At 35.0% G+C, this 26,380-nt stretch overlaps 1 protein-coding gene across 1 annotated transcript; it reads left to right on the forward strand.

Annotated features, from left to right (window-relative positions):
- The first annotated feature begins 5,544 nt into the window (after window positions 1-5,544).
- Window positions 5,545-26,217, forward strand: AdSS (adenylosuccinate synthetase). Its single transcript, XM_067124791.1, has 10 exons — window positions 5,545-5,845; window positions 11,377-11,479; window positions 12,172-12,302; window positions 12,657-12,861; window positions 13,615-13,779; window positions 14,741-14,895; window positions 15,497-15,662; window positions 16,740-16,828; window positions 17,558-17,678; window positions 18,384-26,217. The coding sequence occupies exons 1-10, from the start codon at window positions 5,678-5,680 to the stop codon at window positions 18,434-18,436; spliced, it is 1,356 nt and encodes a 451-aa protein (XP_066980892.1). The 5' UTR covers window positions 5,545-5,677; the 3' UTR covers window positions 18,437-26,217.
- The last annotated feature ends 163 nt before the right edge of the window (window positions 26,218-26,380 follow it).

Genomic DNA, 26,380 nt, shown 5'->3' on the forward strand with positions numbered 1-26,380 from the left:
CTCAGATTCATAGGCCTACATTGGGAATGAGAGGAGTACACTCGCACACACTACACCCAGATACATATATATATATATATATATATATATATATATATATATATATATATATATATATATATATATATATATATATATATATCTCACGATGCACTCCACAATGAAAATGAAGGAGAAACCAGAGGAAAAGGAAATAGGGTTCTTAATTTGTCCCAACAGTTTCGCCCTCCATCAGGCCTCTTCCGGGGAACTTCCGGAAGAGGCCTGATGGAGGGCGAAACTATTGGGACAAATTAAGAACTCTATTTCCTTTTCCTCTGGTTTCTCCTTCATTTTCATTGTGGAGTGCATCGTGATATTTTATCTTCGTGATTGAGAAGAATACAACTAAATATATATATATATATATAATATATATATATATATATATATATATATATATATATATATATATATATATATATATATATATATGTACACAGCTCATGACGCAAGTCCAACACACAACGCACAGAATCCATACATAAGTACTCTTGTACGTGAATGGAATATAAATACACCTATCTAAAAGCGATCGAGATGCTGCTATTACAAGTGCGTATGGTTGCCAGTTATCAAGTAATGTCTGAAAACAATATTTTGCCCTGATTCGTCAGAATGGAGTTGATAACGACATGAAATAAGACTTTAAACACTTCGTAGATGTCGATACAAATACAAATAATGTATAGTGGCAATGATATTGTTATATGCTCCTAAAGATTACTTAGATAAAATAACTTATTGCAGTTCAGTGATCACCTCATCTGACAACCTATGAGTCTATGCCTTAGTGATAGTGAATATGATAGTGAATACAATATAACATTCCTTATGTAAGTGTGGAGGTATGGATGCCTGCAAAAGACACGTTTGTTTGTTGTTGTCCGTTTTTTTTTTCTTAACTCTTTCATCGGCATCACATCGAGGAAAGAAGATAAGTTAGTGAAATGAAGCAAAAAGATCTCGTCGACATACACAGTAACCTACAGTCATGTAAAACCAGAAATTTAATTGGTACATGGCCGTTTTTGGAGAGAGAGAGAGATTGAGAGAGAGAGAGAGAGAGAGAGAGAGAGAGAGAGAGAGAGAGAGAGAGAGAGAGAGCCTGACCAATCGAAGCGTGTCTACTGATAGTAAATAGTGTGAACTAATATTACCAGGATCTAGAGAAGATTCTGAATATTACCTTGCTTCCCAGAGAGAGAGAGAGAGAGACTGACCAATCGGAGCTTGGCCATTGATAGTAAATAAAGAGTGAACTGATGATAAACTTGCTTCCTATGTAACACAGGAATGCAGACAACGCCTCATTCTGGGAGTGATATGAATGTCATGCAATAGACGAGTGTCTACTTCTTGTCTTAAACCAAAGAGAGCAGGACGTTAATAGCATCTCTCTCTCTCTCTCTCTCTCTCTCTCTCTCTCTCTCTCTCTCTCTCTCTCTCTCTCTCTTTGTGCGTGTGTGTGCATGTGTGCTCTTGATTATAATTTCCCAAGAATTTTTGTGGGCCTAATTTCTACAACAAACACCCGCGTTCCAACCACTTCACGAGCTTCGTGATCGTATAAATGTCTCATAAGAGACGATCGGTACAAGTGCCACATTTCTCCGTACATTAAGAGAAGTAGAGAGATTATCATGTGATGATAGATAAAGATAACGGAAGCTCATTTCCTTACTACGCGACGGTATTCCTAGACACACACTTGCTTGAAAGACATCATTCGGAATTTTATGGTTTGACATCAAACCGCAATGTAGGCTATTCTTTGCTTTGATTTCATTTAGTTAACATTACTAAGTTAACTGGGAGACACTAAACGTGACGCTTGCTGAGGGATTTCATTTAGATATGCTAGTAAATAAAAAAAATATATATAGGTTTTGGTGTTAAAACTGACAGAAGGAGGTGCATACTTTGAGGAAGGCACAACCAAAACATGCGCGCGCAGTGAGAACAATAGTACTATTGGTACGAGCGGGATCATGCCGGAGTCATTGATGAATGAGCTTGAAGAATCTGGTTTACGGGTCAGTATGTCTGGATAATCGACTCGTCGAACGAATACAGCTAGTAGCTGAACAGGATATGGCAGATTTGGGACGTGACCAGCTGAAAGTTTTTAAAATGACGAAATCTCTTCATCAGTGCGTCCTGTTTTGAAGAAGTAGGGGAAAATAAAAGCAGAGAGAGAGGTGGGGGAAGGGACCGGAGGAGCAATAACAAAAATCAGGTCCGAAACAAAGGCCTCGATTGAAGATGTGAAGAGTTGCATGGAGGGGGAATAGGCCGATGTGTATGATAACGACAAAACCAAATATGAAAAGGCTTTAATTGAACAAAAGAATGAATAATACTGAATGAAACATGGGAGCCATTAGCAAACAGATGGGAAATACAGTCAAAGTATAGGAGAAAACAAACTAAGCAGAGAAATTCCAACATAGAAGAAGATAAAGATAATGAAGAAGAATGCGGCACAATTTTTCTTTGACGTCAATAAAATTCTCTCGATACTTACCGAGTCAATCATTTGCCCTCAGGCCGTTCAATTTACTGCTCAACAACTACGTTTTCTACTTAACCTTCAAGGAGGTAACATGCCTGGTAAGAATGTTGAGTGTACTTCAGTTGTTCTGTACTTCAGTTGTTCAAGGCGACAATTGAAGTGTGTTGTCCATAATAACCACTCAACAAGGCAAATATCATTAAGTTAACTGTAACTACTTAGATTGTTTTAGCACTACTTAACAGCCAGCAACTTCCATCGCCCCCAGCCCAACCCCGCCCCCGCCGAGACAATCCTTATTTCGAAACAGCCAGAAAGACACTTAGCAGAAGAAAACAGCATGCCAGCGATTCGTTAAATTCAAATAGTGTGGTGAAGAAACACTTAAATATTTCAGCCGCTGAACAAGCAAAAAAAGGCCCCTAAAGATAATGATAGCTCATGTTTAGAATACGAAGAAGAGTAACATCGTAAAATATATAAAAGATAAAGAACCGCTGACTACATGCGTGGTAAAAGGTTGAAAAATTACTTCAAAAAAAGATTTCTGTAATTAAATCGAAGACCAAAAAACGTAATCTGAACATCGTTAAATGTTCAGCGTAGAAAAGAAGGAATAAATAAGATGATAAAGTATATGTAGCCGTTAAGTGCTGCAATGTTTATGCCAGATACCGCGTAATACAATGGTCCTAAGGCCGGAAATCTGTACGTAAGCTGAACAAGAATACAGGAGAACTTGTCTTGTCAGACGAGATAAAGTGTATTATTCTCCTAGTGTCCACAAAAAACAGGTTACAGACCAAGCCAGAAATACAAAGAAGTGCCAAGAATAAAAGATACAACTGATCACGGAGAACAACTATAAGCTTAGTGCTGTCTTTTAAACGGCCAGTCAGTGAGGAACAGAACTACTGAAATTCGCGAGTATAAAGCAAAAATAGAAAGATTCTGATCGAAATGCCAGCAAAAAAAAAAAAAAAAAAAACAGTACATAAAAGGGTACGGAAATTAACCGAATCAAAATGCAAGAAGAATGAGAAACATTCAAAAGTAGCGGTTACGATAAAGGAGAACGTTGTTTAAGGAATTAACTAACAAATCAACCGGGGCCACATGTGGTCTGAAAGGCGGACTTCCAAAATAAACCTTAATGATGATGATGATGATGATGATAACAGTGGAAGAAGTACTTTGACCAAACTGCTCCCTGATTATTCAGTAGCTACAGTAGGTCTAGCATAAAAAAAAAAAATGCCTAGAGAATATTGATAAGCAGCTATGACACGAAAGCCGCCATTGAAGAAAAATAGAAATTTTTAAAACGGAAAATGCATACGAATTTAAATTATAAATTTAAGGAATAGGCTTAACGAACCAATCAAGGGCAGACGGAGCGGCCTCTGGGAAAATGAAGACGGATGGATATGAGACAGTAAACACCCAGTTGCATACATGTTTTCCCACAGATTCGACTGATTGACAATGCTGACATGCTGTGTAGTGTTCTTTGCTAAGGCTTTTGATGATAAAAAAAAAAACACTCTCTTCGATATAAAAGGTGAAAGAGCAAAGTGAAATATTGCCAGACAGCAAAGTTTTGCACCAGTAATTGATTCAAAACTGCTTCGCTCAAAAGTAGAATCTCTGATGCATTACGTAAGAAGTTTTCCTACCATTCCACCACCGCCACCACGGACAGTAGTACTGAAATATAATAATAATAATAATAATAATAATAATAATAATAATAATAATAATAATAATAATAATAATAATGGGGCCCAATGGCACACAGATTGCGTAATAATAAATATGATTAATTATTATAAACTGCAGTGAAGTTAGGATTTGTTTGAGTACTAAGAGCCACGCATTACTTGGCGTGAAGCTTATGAATTGGCGGTAAAAATGTAAAATCAGTTTTAGTATTTAATCAAGCAAAAAAGTCCATATAACTCTTGGAAGCATTGAAAATTAATATAGTAATTATTATCCTCATTCCTGATACCCAAATACTTTTGTATTTCATGAGCATTACTTCTGGGAGAGACTTTGCGATACGCTTGTGTGTACATCAACTTCCCGCCGAGTGCCGCATGGCACATCAAAGTGTCTGAGCTTGTTAGACTGAAAAAGACTTCTTTTGCTTATAAACGCTACTTTACAACTAGAAATGGTATCGAATAAGGTTTTATCATCGGAGTTTTTATCTCGAGGTAACAATGACAATTAAAAAAAAAACTAGAAATTCCACAGGAGTCACAAGGCTATCCTTCCAAACGGAGAAAAAGAGAAGAGCTGAAACCTGGCTGAGCTCACCTTCGGAACAATATCGGTAACAGTAAACGCAAGAGGGAGATAAGAAAAAGCTGTTATTTTCAGTATAATATTTAGTTGACCAGTAACACGTTATTTTTCAGTAACAAAAATTAAATGGCGTTGTGACCCCGTAATTTTCATGGGGTAGCTAAACAAGGGCATAAGAATGTAAAGGTACAATGCTGAATTGTGTGTTCTCAAGGAATTAGTTACAGTACTGTGCTGGCATAAGGCCAGCTCAAACTAGAAGAAGAAGAAGAAAGAAGAAGAAGAAAAGAAAAGTATTTCATACGGGAAAAGGGTAATGGTACTTGCACGGAAAAAATCACTCGAATGAATGGAGTCCTGAGGAGAAATAACTATAAAGATAACTTTGAAACGAAAAGATATTATAAACTGAGTAAAAACTGGATAAAAATGTAAATCAGCGCCATATAACAGAAGAAATAATGAAATGAAGAAGAGGTATTCCTTACGGGAGAGGATAAAAGTCCTGGCACTCAAATTACCGAAGCCCTAAAGAGAAAATAGCTATAAAGATGACTTGAATATAACAAAAATATTATAATTTGAAGAAAGTTAAATAATAAGGAAGTTTAGTATCGTATATAAGAAGGAATTATAAAACAAAAGTAAATAAAAATAAGTTAGAGAATCTGTGATAAGTAGTATGCGCGCAACTGTGATTCCGGACTGAGTGGCAAGCAGGAGGCCGAACAAACCCATCGGCTACACCGACAAAGTCCTTCTTAGAAGTCCTGCTACCTAATTATTCTCTCAGTGTAGTCTCGGCTTCCGACGATGGCGGACGTGAACGGTGTGCAACCCGAATCCCCGAGGAAGAGGTTGAAGAATGACCCCCCGACGAATAAGGTGACCGTGGTGCTGGGTGCCCAATGGGGAGACGAAGGCAAGGGCAAAGTGGTGGACATGCTGGCCATGTCCTCAGACGTCGTGTGCAGGTGTCAGGTGGGTATTTTGCAATTCCCCTTTGGCATTCCCGGCAAATTGCACTCGTGCCCCTTCTTCATGGGCGCAAGGTCAAATGACGTAACACGACCTCAGCGCAGTTTATGGACTCTTGCAGAATAGCCTACGAGTGCACTAAATCCTTTTGTACTTTTTTTTTTTTTATTTTATTTAAATTAATTTTCTTAATATTTCAAACATAATTGGTGTTGATCAGATGGTACTGTTAGGGTATTTTTGGGTACTTCTGTTAGCTAGGTTAGGCTACATCCGTTAGTGTAAAATTTTTCGGCTGGTTCTAAAGGCAAGGCTAGGCTAGGTCATCACCGGGAACTTTTGGATATTCAGATTATTATAACTGATTTCTGTTTTAAAAGAAATTATAGGTCACTCTGTCTTGGATACCTCAAAAAACTCCATTTCGACTCCTAGTGGACCCCACCTAACCTAACCTAACTTATAGCACTTTGTGTTAAAGAAGTTGTGACTTAACCTAACCAAGGATGCCAGGGGTGAGTCAATAGAAGATCTCAGCATAGAGATACTGTTTATTGAAATAAATGTTAGACAAAATAATATAGGAAAGGGTTTAAATAATGCAAGATAGGTAAGGTAACTTGAAAATGTACTCTCTTTTGTTTGATTTTACGTTTGTCCCTGAGGGGCTGGTACGAAACAGGATAGCCTGCTGAGCTTTTCCATAGAACTGAGCTGGCTAATTCTAAGCCGTAGTTCTGTGGTGAGCTAGACTTTGGCAATTGGCGTTTTCCTATGTTAGTTTACTTGCTTTACAAGTAAACTAACATTTAAAGTAATATTTTGTCGACCGGCTGTAACTAAACTGTAATTGACCTTTGGAGACTACACTACCGATGGGGTAGATCTAAGACGGCTTTCCGCGGTGAGCTCCCCACCCCCTCCATAGCTAATAAGGCAAAATTGTAACTAGTAAACACCCCTAAAAATACCAACCTAACGTACCCTAGGGGTGTTTACTGGTTACAATTTTGCCATATTAGCTATGGAGGGGGTGGCGGGCTCTCCACGGAATGCCGGCTTAGATCTACTTAAGCTGCTTGGCCAGACATGACCAGAGATGCTTCAACCCCCTTGGATCACCCACTTAGTATAACCTAGGGTAGCCTACTAGGTCATTTAGCTAGTGTAGATGTCACTGAAAACACACTGTAAACCTTACCTTTATCAAAATCAGAACTAGTAAACTTCACCTCAATCAGAATCAGACCTAGCAGAAGTAACATCCCTGTGCTGTATTTCATGTAGTTTCTTAGGCTATTTGGTAATTCTGCAGAAAAGCTCCGCAGGGCACCGTGTTTAGTGCCAGCCCCTCAGCGATGACTGTAAAACATAAACAAAAGACAGTAAATTTCTCAAATTATCTCGCCTGTCTTGCATTATATACACCCTTTCCTGAATTGTTCAAACAATTTTATTAACAAATGAGATCTCTGTGCAGAGCTTTTCTGTAGAATTAAATATTTCATAGGCTATTTTCCCCCAACCAACAACCTAATTTTCCACTGTGGTGGCCCATAATTGTAGGATGTGAGGGGTTCCAATATCTTTAGAACTACTAATTTGGTACTGAAATGGTAAAAAATGTTCAAGATATTAAAAACATTTTGTATGAAATTTTCCACCACAACTCCCTCAGAGTCTGCTGTTAGTGCTAGCTCATTTGCATAAAAAGTTTTCTGTACTCCTGTGAATCCTCTTCCATTACTGTGACAAACAACAAAGGGCCTAGCACTGATCTGTGATGGACACCAACGTTGATCTCTTATTCTTTTTTAAACCTGCCACTGTTATCACTATAGATCTAATGGTTTGGTAGAGTAACATCATTAGCCTAATGAGTTTTCAGTACACACACCAGCGTATGGTAATACCAGTTCGACTGCTTGTCTCACTACTTTGTACAACACGTTTTGAAGATCTACCAATAGGCCTACATGGTATAATTTCTTCCTTTCTGTATGATTGTTGTTGCCTCATTATAAAGACTACTGTACTGCTGTTTTGGGTCTTTAGCATGAGACCAGACTGACAATTATCAATTTGTTCATGAGACTTACCTGTCAGATATAATTATCAATGAACAAACTTTTTTATCATTAAAATTTTTTTTATTTTTTTCTTCCTCCCACACCTTTTCCACATTAAATAACTTGCTCAGAGTCTTATTCCTCCAGGACATCCATGTTATAGTGTATCCCCTTTCCCTTTGTATCCCTTATTACCATAAGGCCCTTTTCCGTCTTTTCTGATTGTATCTCATAGTTTATCAGGATTCTAAGTATTCCAGTGAAATTATGGATGCCCGGCTCTTTTACTTTTTAATCTTATGATGCTTGTTATTCTGGATGTTTCTGGAGACCTTTTCACATTCAGCAAGTCAGTCTGTTAGTTTGGTATGTCTTGTTTTTATATTTTTATGCGGTAGGACTGTACAAAGAACTTGGTATTGTTATAAGCTGTTTACAGTTACCCCCAGGGATTTTTCTTTTTCTTTTTTTATTTTTAATATTTTTGTTTATTTTTATTTTGGATTTTTAGTTGATTTGTTTCATTTTAATTTTACTTTTAATCTTTGTATTTTTATTAAATTTCCTTTTTTTCTAATTTTTTATTTTTAAATTTTTTTTTGTTTTTATTTTGCATAGTGAGCATTATTTTATTTTTCGATGTAAAGTTCCTCCTAATGATTTTTTATGCTCTTATTTTAATTTTGCTTGTCAGATGTTTTGACTAACATTAATAATCAGATTTTAGATCAAAGTATGTATTAACATTTTCCAGAGACCTGTAATATCCATGGTATATAATTATGGGGTGCATTTAGATATTGTAATGATTTTTTCAAATATAGATATGTACTGTTCCCTTTGATTAATGGTGCACATGAGTATTTTTTGTATATCCAGTTATAAAAACTGTGGTTGGAGATAATAGTTTTGTTAACAGTGGGTGGCAAACAGTTTGCCCAACATTCAATAAAATATATTAAAGGTAGTTTTAAAAGTACATATTAGAAGACCTAATTTTTCAGAACGATTCACTCACTACCTCTCCCTGTGGCTGGTAGTGGTTGAACAATTAAGATAATGGATCATTCAGATGGAACCTTGAGATCCAGAGCTTAACTGTCACGGGTGTTATTGATTAAGAGTCTCAGAGGTCATGTAATCTTCTGTTAATTGCTGTTACTGCAGGGAACGCTATTTGGGTCGGTCTCTCTCTCTCTCTCTCTCTCTCTCTCTCTCTCTCTCTCTCTCTCTCTCTCTCTCTCTCTCTCTCTCTCTCTCTCTCGATTGGCATTGTTGCTGTTAACGGAATTAAGATAACTAACTTGTTACAGTATTAGGATATATTTCTCTCTCTCTCTCTCTCTCTCTCTCTCTCTCTCTCTCTCTCTCTCTCTCCAGATTGGCATTGTTGTTGCAAAGGGAATGAAGATAACCAGTATGGTATTAGGATATTAGATTGCATTGTTGTTGCAAAGGGAATGAAGATAACCAGTATGGTATTAGTCTCTCTCTCTCTCTCTCTCTCGATTGGCATTGTTGCTGTTAACGGAATTAAGATAACTAACTTGTTACAATATTAGGATATATTTTTCTCTCTCTCTCTCCAGATTGGCATTGTTGTTGCAAAGGGAATGAAGATAACCAGTATGGTATTAGGATATACACTATTCTCTCTCTCTTGGCTTGTTGTTGCTCTCTCTCTCTCTTAGGATATACACTCTCTCTCTCTCTCTCTCTCTCTCTCTCTCTCCAGATTGTCAACGTTGTTGTCAAGGGAATTAAGATAACCAGTATGGTTTTAAGGTATATCCTTTCTCTCTCTCTCCAGATTAGCATTATTGTTGATAAGGGAATTAAGATAACCAGTGTGGTATTAGGATATGCTACAGTAAACCCCCCGTATTCGTGTTCTCATGGTTCGCGGACTCACGCATTCGTGGGTTTCTCTGTGGAACATATCTAGCCACCATTCGCGGAAAATTTGCCCATTCATGGCATTTTTCACTGAGAAATATTCACCGATTACTGTATTTTCATATAATTTTCATGATTAAATGCACTTTTTGTGATAAAACTGTTAAAATTCTCAGGTATAAGCATTTTTACAAGGTTTTTCTTGGTTTAAGCTATCAAAATGGGTAGTTCTAAGTGTTTTTAGGGGGTTTTAAGCATTCGTGGATTTGACCTATTCGTGGGGGGTGTGGGACGCATCCCCCGCGAATACAGGGGGTTCACTGTACTGTATATCTACATATGTATACAGTATACAAGCTAAGCATTTATGTCAAACTTGATCTATAATTAAATACTTAATGTAATCCCTTCCGCCTTCTCTCTCTCTCTCTCTCTCTCTCTCTCTCTCTCTCTCTCTCTCTCTCTCTCTCTCTCTCTCTCTCTCTCTCTCTCTCTCTCTGACCAGTCCCACACCTGAGCACACCATTACTCTGCTGCTGACCTAAAATTAGAATTTATTTCTGTCTGACAATTCTTTAATTTTTTTATCAGTGTTTTTTTTTTTTTTTTTTTATAAAATGATCTGGGTATCAGTTAATTTATTTTATATATAAAATTTCTTATAGCAGAGAGCATCCATACTTATGAGTGAAATTACTGTATGATATGAGTGTGTTTTTATTTCATCCATTCCAGTTTATATTTTTTTTACTCATTGCTTAGTGACACACTTGGTCTACAAGACGTGTAGGTGTGCAGTTACTTGGTATTCTGTTCCTAAAATGGCACATTCATTGAATATGATTTACTAAAAATATTTCTTTAAGAAACTAGGTTTAAATATAACACTTGAGTTTCCTTTGAAAGACAAGTGATATTTATGACGAAATTCTTATTCCAGTTTTTTATTCCTTCATTGCTTGCAGTATATGAACATTGTATTGTTTTTGTATAGTAATACAGTACTTTCGTATACCTTGTTTAATTATGTCTATAAATATTGAAGAAGGCATGTCTGAAAATATGTTGAATTTTGGCATGAGAAGGTATTTGAAAGAACAAAATGTAATGGTAGTCTGTTACATTCTGTTATTGAAATATTTCATGGAGTTTACTTATTCTTGTAGTTGCTTTTTATTGATGGTACAGTTGACCCCCACAGGCAAGAACCCAAAGTCCCTAATATAGTAACTTTTATGTGTGGTGCATCACTATATTATGATAAAAAATAATGAGTAAAAAAGCCACAATAATATAACTGATAGACTGTATTTTCCAAGATACAAAAGAATACAAAAATACAAAAAAAGGATAAAAACAAGGGAGCTGAAGAGGACCGTTGCGCAAACGGTCGAAAGCTCCCTTGTTTTTATCCTTTTTTATATTTTTGTATTTTTATGTATCTTGGAAAAATACAGTCTATTGATTACATTATTGTGGCTTTTTTACTCATTATAGTATCTTTAGTTATTGGATTGGACAACGTCCTCACTTACCAGGTCATCTTACGATATAAATCTTTCTCAACAGGGAGGAAACAATGCTGGGCACACAGTAGTAGTTGACGACGCAGAGTACGACTTCCACATTCTGCCCTCAGGAATCATAAATCCCTCTGCTGTCTCATTGATTGGTGAGTGTCATGGAATTTTTTAACACAATTTAGACAGTACAGTAAGTTTTTTTGACACTTAATGTCTGGTTGCCCATCTGGTCCAGATCTTCATCTGTGTCCTTTTTCCTTGGTTTGTTGCACCTTTCTGCTGTCCTTCATCCCACTACTTTCGTATCTGGTAATTTTCTTATTTGACTACTCCTTATCACTACATTACTTTGATAGCAACATTTATAACACTATTGCTGTATTGCAGCATTCTCACTGGCAATGTGATAATCTTAGTGTGCCCCAACTGTGAGTCTCCACATTTTATAGTTAAACTTCTTCAAAATCCCCATTTCTTTTGTAATTTTTCATATCTCTGCTTGGGGAATTACTGGCCTTAGATATATCTCAAGATTTTTGCGCCTTGGATATATCTCAAGATTTTTGCGGTTTACTGATGCAAAACTTTTTGTTTACCCATGGACTCAAGATGTCTTTTGATCTTTTGTATTGAATAACTTAACTCTTGAATAACTCCATTCTTTCTCATAGCATGTGAAGAAAGATTTTTGTGTTCGTGAAATGTCTGTAATAGGTACTGAAATGTGAATGCTATCATGAGTGCAGTTATTGGTCTGCAGTAGCCTGTAATGTTAATATCATACATACCTTCCTTATTTTCATGTCGCTTGCATGTGCATAATTTTTTCCTCACATTTCAGGTAATGGGGTGGTGGTACATCTAGGACAGATGTTTGAAGAGATTGAGAAGAATGAGGCCAAGGGACTTAAGGACTGGAAAGATAGGTTACTCATTTCTGACAGAGCTCACATTGTTTTTGACTTCCATCAGGTTAGTGCCTCTTCTGTAAATAAAAGTATGGCTCTTGGAAGTAATGGTTCCAGTATAGATAACATGACCATGTCAGTATAACCCTGCATTCTCCACAGTTCACTTGCTGTCTTACTGAAATTTATATTCTGATATGCAAACTTTTAAGTATTTTATGTTTAACCTTCAGATGTACTTTTGTATTAGTTTTATTTGCAAATTGAATCACTAATATGTACTATGTACTTGTAATTTATTAAGTACCAGGCTTTAATAAGGCTTGGGTAAGGTAATGGTTAGTACTTAGTACATATAATTTATTTAGAACCAGATTTTAGTTTTATTAAATAAATTTTTTCTTTCACCTATTTTAAGAGTGTGGATGGCCTTCAGGAGCAAGAAAGGTCAAAGGACAGTTCTGGCACCAAAACTCTTGGTACCACAAAGAAGGGCATTGGCCCTTGTTACTCTAGTAAGGCTGGGCGTCATGGTTTACGCATGGCTGATCTGCTCGGAGAATATTCCGTGTTTGAACAGAGACTAAGAAACCTGGTTGATTCTCACCAAAGAATGTTCCCAGGTAGGTGGCAAAAAGTTTTATTTTTTATATATAACTCAGCCAAGCTTATTTTCTTTTAACTTTAGGTAATCCTTTTGTAGAATAACTCAGAACTGTTTAGTTGAATACCTCTACTTACTTTGTTTCATATCATTTTCAACTTTACTTTTTGTTCATAAAAACAAGGAAAAATAAAATTTGGCTCGCATCGGTTTATACAGTTTTGCCTTTCAGAAAAAACCCATGAAATTAAAAGCAATAAAAGTGGACCTGTGGAAATGTGACAGAAAATTCTTATAAATTTTGTCATCATTTTTTTCTCTTGTTGCTCTGTGACTAAAGCTTCATCCATTCAGTATGCAGATATTATAATTTTTCTTCCTAAGTATTGTAATGGAGTATTGAAAATTAGACAAAGAAAATGCTGGTTTTTTTTTTTTTTTAAGTGGACCTTGTGAATTCCACTGACACACTTGCAAAACTTTTTTTTAAACACCATTCCTTCATCCAATCATCATATAAATAAGTAAGCTTCCTTTTTTGGGTCGTAGAATACTAAAAATTAAACATGGAAAGATGGATATTTTTACCGCAAGCAGGCACATAGAAATTTAACGGGAAAGTCTTCTGGAAAATTTGTCTCCAATTAGGTTTAATCCCATCCTGTGAGTAAATAAGTAACACCGACTTTCATTTGTTCCTACCGGGAGTATACTTCAAAAGGTACAGTACAGTATTTAATTATTTGCAAGTCATTGTATCTTTTCATTCCAGAGTTGCAAGTTGACATTGAAGAAGAGGTGAAAAAGTACAAGATTTATGCAGAACGAATGCGACCCCTTGTCACCAATTGTATTGCATACGTTCACAAATGTCTTCAAGGTACAAAAAAGGTGTTGGTGGAAGGAGCAAACGCTGCCATGCTTGACATTGACTTTGGTATGTTGGACACTGTTTTTTTAAAGAATAGAAAGTTCTGCACGTATGTTTGCGAGACTAACTCTAGATTTGAGAAATCCTTGGTTATTAGTATTGATTTTATGTTTATATACCGGGTAGTTAAACCAGACCAGAGAAAAAATGTTGAAGATGCTGACAAAAATTTCCCCAGTGGATTTTGTCCAAGAGGAACAGATTAACTTCAGTTAGGGAACACTTTATTTTTAATGTTGAATTGCATTCTCTGTTTTCAAGAAGTAGGTCTTGTTGTAATTACTAAGGGTATAATATTATATGTGACCAGTTTAAAGATTATCATCATCATCATCATCTTTTAATGTTTTTGTCTTTTCTATATGGGGTTAGATGTGAATTGAGTTCGTTCTCTCTCTCCACTCTTCTGTAATGTACTTTTTTGTGAATTCCTGGTCTTCATCTGTGCTCTTTTTCTATGATTTTATGGTTTTTCCTAAAGGTCATCATGTTGCTGCTTCCATATCTGCTACTCTTCTGATCTTCTCTTTGTAAATCGTCTTCACCTTTGCACATTTTTTCCATTCGAACTTGTCCTTGTTTAAAGAATAATTATTTTGTGTTTGCCCCATTCATGTCATGAAATTTGACCTAGTGGTGTGGTAAAGTATTTCATGGGTGTGGTATACATATATACTCTTTGAGTTTTTCAGTGCTATGGTAAGATTGTCCAATCCAATAGTCAATAGATATGGATTTTTGTAATGGGCTTTGTAAATGTTATATGATTTAAGTATCATTAAAAATAGCTTTTGTGGATGATAAATTTTAAAAATATCATTGTGGTCAGTGGACTTGGTTGTCAACTAGATAGCATTGGTAAAATTTTCATATCAGATTTTTTTTTTTTTTTTTTTTTAGATATCACCAATGATTTTATGTTCATGATAGAATAAATATCTTCAACTCGAATGTTTCTTCATCCCAGGTACTTACCCTTATGTGACTTCGAGTAACTGTAGTGTTGGTGGTGTTTGCACTGGTCTTGGCATACCACCAAGGTACATTGGAGATGTTTACGGTGTCGTAAAAGCCTACACAACAAGAGTTGGTGTTGGACCTTTCCCGACAGAACTAAATGATGTGAGTTTTATGTGTGGGTGCCTTCATATTTTGTTATATAGTCTGTCATAAGTTGTAATAGATGAACTGCATTATTTATTATGCAGTCTTCAGTTGTTCTTACAAACCGATGAATATAATGGTAACAAAAATGTCATTGTTTTGTAACAAACCCATTATTTTAGTGCTAGTTTTTATTTGGCACAAAATGCACCGGACAAAAAGTTCAAAAGCAGTAAGAATTACACGTGGTAGGCAAATATTGCATTTGGGTGGCAGGTACAGTACATCAGATTTTAGCTCTCAGCCATTCTCTTGAATGTGGCACCCCCAAAACCTTGACCTCACTGGTCTTGAATACCAGTCTTTGGGCAATTGTTATTTCCTTTTGTAAGTGATTCTCCTCAGTCTATATCATATAATCATAATTGTCATTATCTTAATTTTCTCTTCTTTTCGTAAAACTTAAAAGGTTCTTATATCATTAGGAGTTTTAAGCATACATAGATTAATATAAACTGTGTAAACTCAATACAATACTGTATAAGGTTTTTGAAGTTTCAGGTATTTAGTGTGCTGCTGTAACTGTCAGAATTTGATGTTTTTATAATTTTTTCTTCAGGATATAGGCCAGTTGTTACAGTCACGTGGTGCTGAGTATGGTGTAACTACCAAGCGACCTAGACGTTGTGGATGGTTGGATGTGGTGTTACTTAGGCATACCAATATGGTTAATGGGTATTCTGCCATTGCACTCACCAAGTTAGACATTCTGGATGTTTTGAAAGGTTTGTTTTGCTTTCTTTTCAGCAATGTTTACTGTGTATGAGCAACCTTTATTGTATTTAACTTTTATTTTGTATTATTGAGAAGTGCGAGTTAAATTGACGATTAGTGTCTGCAATAACTTTTTAATTTCGTAAATGCGCTTCCATGTGCTTATCACTACTTGTACAGTTTTGGTTACAGAAATGAGTAGTGAAGGATTTGCCTTAGATTTAGAGAGCTGTACTCGAAATTATGGCATGTTGAAGAAAATGAGAGAATGTCAGATATCTTAAAGTAGCACATTTTACTGAGTTAACTGCTTGAAAGTGCATAAGGTTGCTTGCAGCATTGTCTAAGCCCCCAAGTACTGTACATTGATTTCTACTTTCATCTGTTCCCTGTGGTCTCTTCCCATTTAGCTTTCTAACTTTATCTTTTCCAGTAATTGCTTTTCAGTTATGAACAAATCTTTTGGATCGGTTTAGGATTGTGTGGGAAAATCCCCAAGATCAATGTTCAAGTCAGGGAACCCGTATTTGATAGACCATTTTATTTTGGAAATTTTTGTTATAGGCAGGATTATAGTAAAAGATTTTAGGGTGTGAAAGGAAGACAAGTTCTTCATACATGAAAATATAAAAGAATAAAGGCATGTCTGAAAAGGAAGATGTATTTATGATATACATTGAATTTCTTGTAAAACAGTTAGGAATGTTCTGAAGCTGAAATTCAACTGTTAAGTTATGTTAGCATCTGATTACTGCGAAGATACTGGCTCATTGGAAGAGCTAATGAATTATGAAGCAGTGGTTGTCAGGAACATTGGGGATGTTATTTTTCCTTTGTGCTGTAACTTGAAAGAAAAAATGTCTAACAAGATATATCTGAATAATTTTCGTTGGTTTGTGACTCCATGCTCCAGTCTCAGTAGTGTACAGTAATTAGGGAATGTCAATAACTAATACAATATTTATGAACTGTTTGAAAGTTGAAAGTAGCTAAATGTGTGGCTGTGACTGTTTAATCTTTACGTATTTGTTGCTGTTGACTTAAGTCTTGAAAGTCATCCATTAATGAGGTATTCTATGTCATTACAGAACTTAAGATTGGTATTGGCTACTTCAGAAAAAATAGAGAGAGAATAGAACATTTCCCTGCTGACATGGGTGAATTGGAGGACATTACAGTAAGTAGAAACATGGAAGTGTAAATAAGTATTTCACTGTACTGGTCTGTTTATTAATCACACTCCTAGTTTTACCTTAGAAAATCTTTATTTGACTAAGATGTTGGTTGATTCTTTCCACAAAAGTGATGGGTACTTCTAATATTCAAAATTAAATTAATGTTCACTTACAATTTTCATTGCAACCGTACAAACTCATATTTTTCTAACACCCAGATCAAAAGTAATGGTTTCTGTCAGTGATCTGTTGTTATCTCCAAAGCTCATTATCAGTAGTAAGTGGTAGGCATTATGAAATAATGAATCTTGAATTAACAGATTGAACTAATTGTCCTGCCTTTGAACTGATCACAGTCATCTGACTGATGAATAACCCACATGGCCCAGTCCCAGTCCCAGTATGCAGAACACTGACAGTCAAACATGTCTTTAGTGACTGTCCAATTTTCAACTAAGAACCATCAAGTGTTGGAAACAAATTCTTAAAGAAATTCTGTTAGAAGCTGCAACATTTTAATCAGGTTATCCAGTTGTTAAATTTCTGCAGAATTAGAATCTGCAACTTTTTAATCAGGCTATAAAGTCATTAAATTTTTGAAGAGTAATGTATTGAATAATATCTGATACAGTATATTCATTAATAACAAACCTGTCTGGCCAGCCCTCTGAAAGTTAGTAATGTTAACTCAGTACAATAGTTAATTTTTTTTATTTTTTATTTTTTTTTAGGTTGAGTATATCACAATGCCAGGATGGTTAGAAGACACATCACACTGTCGCTCATTTGAAGACTTGCCAAAGAATGCCCGCAACTATGTTGAAAAAATAGAAGAACTTATTAATGTTCCTGGTAAGTGATTTTATTTTGTTTTATATGATGCTGTAAAATGTACAAGCTTGTAATTTAACTTATGGTATAATGCCTAGTATTCTGTGGTATCAGTTAAGAATTGATTCATCAGTAGTTGAGTCATTATAAAATTTCTTCATGCTACACCTTTTGTTTCAACTATATGTACATTAATGGTATTTTTATGTACTGTATGCAAGATATTATGGTATTTTCATTTACTGTATGAATGGTGTGTAAGATATCAGGTAAGTAAATGTAGGATGAATTCATCTGCTATATTTTTAGAATGGTGCTTGTGTGATAGCTGTGAGATATCTTGTGTAGGGTTTTTGTTACCTGTCAGATTTTGCTGCTTGTTGGAAACGTTTTGTAATTTTTTTCAGGATTGCACAGCATACATACTGTACAGGACTTCGTTTTCCTCAAGGGCTTATGTTTTATTAGTGCATAGAATTGTAGAGGAGGACAAGTATGTTTATATATGTACCCTTGGCAAAGAACCTCAGTACAAGTTGAGGATCATTTGCTTTTAAAATGACAGTTACTGTACTTGTAAAGTCGACCTTTTTTTTTTTCAGTGTTCTCAACTTTGTAAAGTCGACCTTTTTTTTTTTCAGTGTTCTCAACTTTGTAGAGTCGACCTTTTTTTTTTTCAGTGTTCTCAACTTTGTGTGTCACAATTTTTTTGTTTTCTCTTTTCAGTGAAGTGGATTGGCGTTGGAAAAGCAAGAGCTTCAATGATAACAGTGTTCTAGTTACTGGCACTAAAGTGACAGAAAAGTGTAATCATCTGTTTGGAAGGTTGAAGGGTATGAAAGATGCTAGTTACAGAGTTCACATATCGTTGGGATAATAAATTTGTTGATCATAGTTTCACTGTTTATGTAAATTTATGTTATGTTGCTGAGAGGAAATTGTTTCATGGATTCTGGCAGCACTTCTAGTATTTAATATAACCTAGGACTTACCCAATTGTTTGTAGTACAGTATGTTATGAAGGTAAGAAATGCATTTATGCATGATTTTTACAAGATTATATGTACATTTTTACTTCTTTTTGATGTTTATTTCATGCTGACAGTTTTAGCATAAGTACTGTTTTCAAGTAGATGATACTCGCACTCGTAAAACTTCATCGGTGAATCTTTCCTAACTGATTTAGGTTGAATATAATTTATTTTTAATGTGTAACCTTTATGGGATTTTGATTTATGTCAGCGTATTACCTTGTTTTTCAGATTATTTATTTAGTAACTGTGTCACTTGGTGAATGGTGCTGTACCTCATGCATTTTTGCCCATAGTAAGATGACTGCTGAATTATCAGCCAAGTGAAGAAAAACCTTTTTATTTTGTACAATAAATGATTTCACTACATACTCAACTGAAAACACTCAGAACAGGACATGGTTTTGGTGTATATATTAATATGTTTTTCTGAAAACTTTTCACAGAATGTGGTTTTAATATATGCTGTATATATATTACATTTTTAGTGTTCCTTTTACTACGGTTTTGATGTGCATCCTAATTCCCAGCAAGGAAAATTGCTTACTGTATTGGTTGATTATGGAACCTAGCCTGAAGGATACTGTCCAGTGGTCACATAGTAAGAGAAAATAAAATTTTAATACTGTATTTTAAATGCTATTGCCTTGTTAAGCATAAATGAGGTGTTTAAACATTATTTTTTCCCTCCGAAGGTTCAGATGTCTTTCGAGTTTTTCATACCATACAGTTTATTTTCTTTCTATGTGTTGGCCACGCGCAGCCCCTGGTGATTTCCTGAACCTTATACCAGTTGCATTGATAGAATTTATAAACAAGGGTATTTGTAATAAGGTGTTTGATTAAAATGAACACTTTTCATTGCCTCAGGACTGTGGTAAATAAAAGTGGGTGGACTCAGGCAACAAGTTATGAAGACCTGGAAAATTGGAGTTTTAACTTGTGATACATATTGCGTTGTTAGTTTTGTAGTGTTTCTCTGTAAAGGTACTTTATTTTTTTGGAATATTTTTAAAGAGTTCATAACAGAATTTCTTTCTTGAATCTTGACCAGTGTCTCAAGTTTGAAGACCCTACTGGCACTTCAAGGGAAATCTTTTTTTGCACTGAAGTTATTTCTAGAACCATGTTGCTCATGTTCTGGAAGTTATTGAGGTATGTGCAGTGACTTGTCTTTTTAACAGATGCATTTTTCTAGGAGTTATAGTGATTTTGCTGGTATTTAATTTTGAGAGATCCTTAAGACAACTTGACAAGCAAATCCTCCGCAAGTCAAAACCAGTTTTCAGGGGCCCTGTAACCAACCACTCCCAGGTTTTTTGTAAGAATCCATTAATATGTCAAGCTGGAACCAAGAGTAACATTTTGGTGAGTTTTATTGCATACTGTGCCTGATTCAGGCTTTTTGTGACAGTGAAAGAAAAAAAATGGCATTTTTAGTGTTGAATTTACGATGGTGTCAGTCAGCACCAAGGGAAATATTGAATTTGTGTGTTTTTATTACTTAATATTGCAAAGGTATTTTTACAGTGAACATAAGGTATTTTTACAGCAAACATTCAGACCTTTAAATTTAAACTAGGAAATTTTAAACATTTGTCATGTTAGTACACACTGTTTCCTGCTCTTGGGATTTTTGACAGTATTTTCTAACAAGCATTCCTTGTCCAAAAAGAGCTGTTGTCAAAAATTTCATCAATTGTTGGTAGTTGAAAAAGCCTTGACTCACGAAACTCCCCAGAGTAGTTCTTAGTCAGAAATACTTGTAAGAGCACTGAAGTGTTTTGCTTTCATAATGTAAGCAGGTGCTAAGAGGAATATTTTCAAAGGATTGTATCATATTTTGCTGAGGGTTATCTTTTATACAGCATTTCTTGTATCAAAATGTGTTTTCTCAGTACAGTATGTACAAAGCCCTTCACTCAGTTTGTATGTGTTTGTTTTTTGATACATGTTTTATGGTTTAAATTAAGGGGTATGGTGTAACAAGCGTATGAAAAGTTGAGCTTATGGTTAAAAAAAATTATTTTTCTTTTTGTAATGTGCCTTGACTATATGTGGACTTATGTTGCAGCTTATATCTTATGGGAAGAAATCATGATGTTTGAGTGATTTCCTTCACTATTTTGAAGGATATCTAGTGGAATTTTAACTCCTCAGCTTTTCTTTGTATTTTGAAAATAATATACAACGCATTGCATGAAATACACCTTGTGCATTTATGAAAAATGACACACACGCACCCTAGAATATTTCAAGAATCATACTGTTGAATGGAAGGTGTATGTTGGAAAGGTCCACACTGAGCATGATATATAGTGATGGCCCTAAACCTTTTGTGTATGCTGCAGTGTTTCCTCTTTGAAAAACTTCATCAGTTTTCATTGCCCAGTATTCCTTGTTTTACAAGAACAGAATTGTCCCAAGACCCTATCTACTGCTAAGATTAATGAGCATACAGTGCACATCTATAAGTCTGTATTTTTGGGTATTCTGGAAAATTCATGAAAACACTTGAAAACGGCCATAAAATTTCTCGTGGCCTGCTGATCAAAATCCACTAGTGTATTCTTTCTGTAAATTATATGAGGCTGTTAGAAATGTTAAACTGCCCTGGATCCTGACAAGGTCAGAATCAACATTCCCAGGAATAATTGTAGTGTCGTTAAAGTCCAGTATAATATGTGAATGGGAGGCTTAGGTGAATGAACAAGTCAGCAATAATACAATAGGGATGTCCGACATTGATTAAAAAAAAAAAAACTGGTAATATCCATCTGAGAACCAGATAGATTTACTTACTAGGTATCCTTGGCTCACTCCTTGTCTGTAGAAAATAATACATTAGTTAGAAAACATAGCCCATGTAAAAGGATCAGTTTCAACCTGCAGTGAATGACAAGTCTTAGGCACAAATCTCCTGTTAAGGAATGTTGTCAGAATCTTTATTTTCAGTTTATGCCGTTATCAAGATTTTCAAGTTTTAAGAGGTGAGACTTTCAGCGTGGAGACATGGAAACCATGAATAACCCAGATTTATGAAAAATACATACCAATGTTGGTCTTACTATTGTTGAACAGAGAAGGCTTCAGAATGACCACATTGCTTCCCATCTAACTAGCATAGCAACCTGAGGAAGAAATTGTATGGAGTATTAACACAAAATTAAGTGCAAACCTCTTAATCTTACTAGGGGTATCACTCTCCCAGCCCCTCTGAGTACTTACAAAAGAGATAAATGCTGTACCATGCTGACATTGGTGACATAGTCAAGAAGTTTTCCCTCATGTGATTTGGAAAATACTCAGTGTCAACTAAATGAATTATGAACTCTTTCATGTCTTTTAAGCACCCAGCTACACTGCCTTTCTGGATGTTAAACTATGTACATGAAGTAAAAGGTTTGAATTTATGGGCACGAAAGTATGTAATTATTCATTTTGTACTTTCACCTGGGGTGAGAGGAACAGTGATGAATGGAAATATTTGCAGATATCTAGACTTGCTGAAATGTAGTTTAGTAGAAAACAAATGGGGTTAGTCATACTCATAATTAATTACATTTTAGTCCCTCTAACTTACATTTTTCTCTCCAATATTCAAATTTAGCCTTTTCTATTTATTTGAAAACATTTCATAGTTTTTGATGGATACTGTCATTGTTAGTAGATAATCAATTACTTTATTTCCTGGCATCAAAGACGCTATGTTTTTTTTTAAAGTTGGTCTCAGAAATTGACAGTGCATCCTAGGGGCTGAAGGTTACATTTTCATTCTATTCTTAGGGGAAGATTATTTTGTTGGCTGTAATCAGAACTCCTTGACATAATTGGTTAAAGGAAAAAATAAAAGTAATATTGTAATAAAAACAAATACACATAGTTACAAGATTCATTCTCATATCAGTGAACTACAGCAGAAGAGTTGACGAACCAGTAATGATGTATATCAACATTACTGGTATTTTTACTTGTTACATAAGCCTACGTGCAGTACAGTCGACCTCCGGTATTCGCAGGGGATGTGAACCACAACCTCCCCCCCCCTGCAAATGGTAAAATCCGCAAATACTTGACACCTCTCTACAAATGCTTATAACTGCCTTTTTTTGATAGATCAAACACTAAAAAACCCCCTCTAAAAATGTTTATACCTGAGTATTTTAATGGTTTTATCACAAAAAATGCATTTAGTCACGAAAAAACAGTAATTAGTGAATATTTCTTTATGAAAAATACTGTGAAAAGGCAAGTTTTCTGTAAATAATGCGTATACGTGAAGCTGCAAATCTGCAACCACAAATAGGTGGGGTCCACTGTACTACACTATATCATAATCTTACATTATTCCACCATCTGTAGCCCCATCCATTTGCCTGCACTAAGACGCCTGTTGGCCAAGAAAATATCTGATGAAACGTGTATGGGGCATTTCATATCGTGTTACTTGTTCATCTGCTAAAGTGTTTCAGCTGTCAGTGTCAGAAGGGTATATTACATGATAAAATTAATTAATTTAAAAAAAAAAGTATTTTTAAAATAAAATTTTGCTGGTGAAAATTGGGGTGGGTCTTCACAGTCAAGAGAGTCTTCAACACCAGAAAATGCGGTAAACGCTTTCTTTAGCAATGAAACTTTTTTTTATTTATATTCTATCATTTTTTGTATATAGAATATGACATTCAGCATTTCTTCACTTGTCATTTTTAAATTTGTGAAGAGCATGTAGTGATGATGATGTAGGCTGTAAGTATAAATGCTTTATTTATTCCATTATTCAAGGAAGTTTCTAAATGTTGCTTAGTATGTCAAGTCTTGGTTGTATCTCGTACTTTATTTTGCAGGCTATCTTATATATTTGTTTATTTACATGGACTAGACTAAGATTCTAGTGTTGTCAGAGAATTCACTTAGTACTGCTTTCATATTCATTTGTAAAGGCATAAATTGCATTTCAAATATGATTTATGTAAGGGTGCAGTGTCAGATGCTTTTATACTACAAGATACTCTTATTATAGTTCTAGTGACGAAGATGTACATTAGTTGGCTGAATAGTGTATGCATGAATCCTGACTGAGCTCATCTTTGTTAGTTCATTCCATCATTTTGATGTGAATACATGCCGTCAGATAGCTAATAATGTAGAGCACCTCCAAATGACGCTACTATTACAATACTCTTTGTATGGGTAAATGTATGTGCCATTTTTGTTTTTACAATTTTCTGTTTTTAAGTAACCTCACATCCGTAACCTAGTTTGTTTAGTTATACTAGGGCTGTAGTTAGTATCATACATGCACATTGCCAGGTTACCAGGTTATATCCTTTAAACCTTGACATTTTTGCAGGTTAATCAATGTAAAGGATGAATATAGTAGTGAAATAGTGCAGCTGGTGTTAGATTCCATGAACCAGTCTATCTCATTCAGTTAGAAATGTGATAAATGAAGTAACGTCCATAGCTTTGGTAGTCTTACAATTTATTGCAATAGACACAACTACTTTGCACACAATAACTTTTGTATTGACAGAACTTAATTACAGCAAATCTTAATTGTCAGGCATACTTCGTATACCGACTGTTGCACTTAGAAAATATAACAGGACATAAATTGCTTGAGGAGATATAAATAGGAGGATATTAAGTATAGAGGTTTGGATTTCATATTAACTAAATTTGCAGAAATGGATATTTTATATTATCAACCCCATGTTTATTATGGGGACTTAGGAATATGAAGTGCACAAAGTTGTTTTTTCCTAGTGCCTTTTTTTATATACATTTTGTAAGATGAAGACTTTTTCAGCCGTGCAATATTTTAATTTTTTCTCCTTTTCAAAAAAGGCTTTGAGGTTAGGGAAGCTTGCACTTGTATTTGTGTAAGACTCCTGTTTTCAGCTAGGGTTGTGTATTCATGCAGTTGAGACAACATACCCTATTGACAGTTGATAGTTACCCTTTTTTGCATGTAAAGTACTTTTTAATTCTGGAGCTGCCTTCTATATCTGTAGTAAACTTCTCATATTACAATGTGAAGCCTTTACAGGATTTTCTGTGGAACCTTTTTTTCCCGTTTTGGGGGTGTGGTGGTTGATAATGTGGGATTTGATGAGAAGAAAAATTGTAGTCCTCTTTACACCTTTTCAATTTTAGTAATATTATCACAGTACTTGATTAGAAAGAGTGAATTGTCAAATCTCTTGTGCTTTTTATTAGAGATTGCATTACTTTTTTTTAGGCATTTGTTTGTGTATGGACTTAGTGATACGCAAAAATTCAAAAATATCTCTACTTAACTTATAAGGGTAAATACTTTTAGTGTACTTTGGTCATGTGTCTTTTAAACCTGACTTGGTTGTAATTCTGCACAGCAAGGTGAATACTAGAAAAAGTTCAGTGAACTTGTTTAACACTGCAACTGTTATGACATTGGGTTTCTTGTTATGATATAATTTGCATGCTAAACAAAAAAATTCCCTTGCTCTTTGTTTTAACTCCACGCTTTGGTATGGTGATGTGGATCAGAGTAAGACATGACTGAAATTGAAGTTTGGTTGATCATACAGTTTGGAAAACTTGAAACATTATGCTGTCAACAATTATTCTAAATGTATTTTATGATACACTGGTATCTATTGCAATCATAAGTTCTGCATTTTTTGCATTAATGTGTGGATTGTAAAGCAGCTTATAGAAATGGTCTGTTGCTAATTAATTATATTCAAAGAAAAGACATCTGCTTGAAGCAAGTTGTGCCTTTGATCATTAGATCTTCATGAATTAAGGACGAATGTCTTTTGACCTTCGTTATTGGACAGAAGTGTATTATGGCAGTTTTACAATCACCACTCACTCAATTATACTCTCAGGGTATTTTTGATTTGATTATGAAACTTATAGATTTTCAACTGGAGAATAAGAGCATTAGCAAGGTTGTTTGTCAAATATACCAGTGGTGAGCTTGAATTTTTTATCAGAACTTCTTTGTTAAATTCCTCATGCAGATGAATGTTTAATGTTGAACACAGGGGATGATTCAGTTTTTAAGGATGATAATGCTGTGCTCTTCTTTTCATTTTATTTTTAGGTTCTAAAATTTCTGTTATATATAAGCAGAAATTTCTGGTGTGATTTGTATGTGGGAGTTAAAATCAGCCCAGTGTAATATTAATCTAAAATGTGGTAATTGTTTTTTTTCTTCTTCTTCTTCTTATTTGCTGCCCCATGGCAGTTAGCTTGAGGTAATTAAAGACAGTGTTCAAAAATTTTTGTTATAGGTGTCTAAAAATTAGATCTCTCTTTTTGTATCTTTTATATTTTCTGTTTTACCACTGAGTAATTGCACAATATTTGGTTACTGTACTGACGTGGGATTGGAAGCAGCACGTGCAAAAAAAATTATGTTGCTTATTGTTTTAACTGTTCAATGAGAGCCATAAAATATTGTTTATCTTTTATAAGAGTAAACCTGGTATTCTCTATTGGTTGTAAATGTTTGAATAACATGTGAAACATGTTTGTGATTATTTTTTTTTTTACTCATATCCTTATAAAAATCATGAATGGATAACAGGATGTACACTATCGTCGTCCCTCGCTTCCCCCGATGCTTCAGATAGTGAAATGAAAACCTGATTTTGTTGCACAAGAGAATTTTTCAGAAATTAGTTTTGAAGGATATTAGCCACG

The sequence above is a fragment of the Macrobrachium rosenbergii genome, chromosome 22 (genome assembly GCF_040412425.1).
Source record: "Macrobrachium rosenbergii isolate ZJJX-2024 chromosome 22, ASM4041242v1, whole genome shotgun sequence".
Taxonomy (NCBI): domain Eukaryota; kingdom Metazoa; phylum Arthropoda; class Malacostraca; order Decapoda; family Palaemonidae; genus Macrobrachium; species Macrobrachium rosenbergii.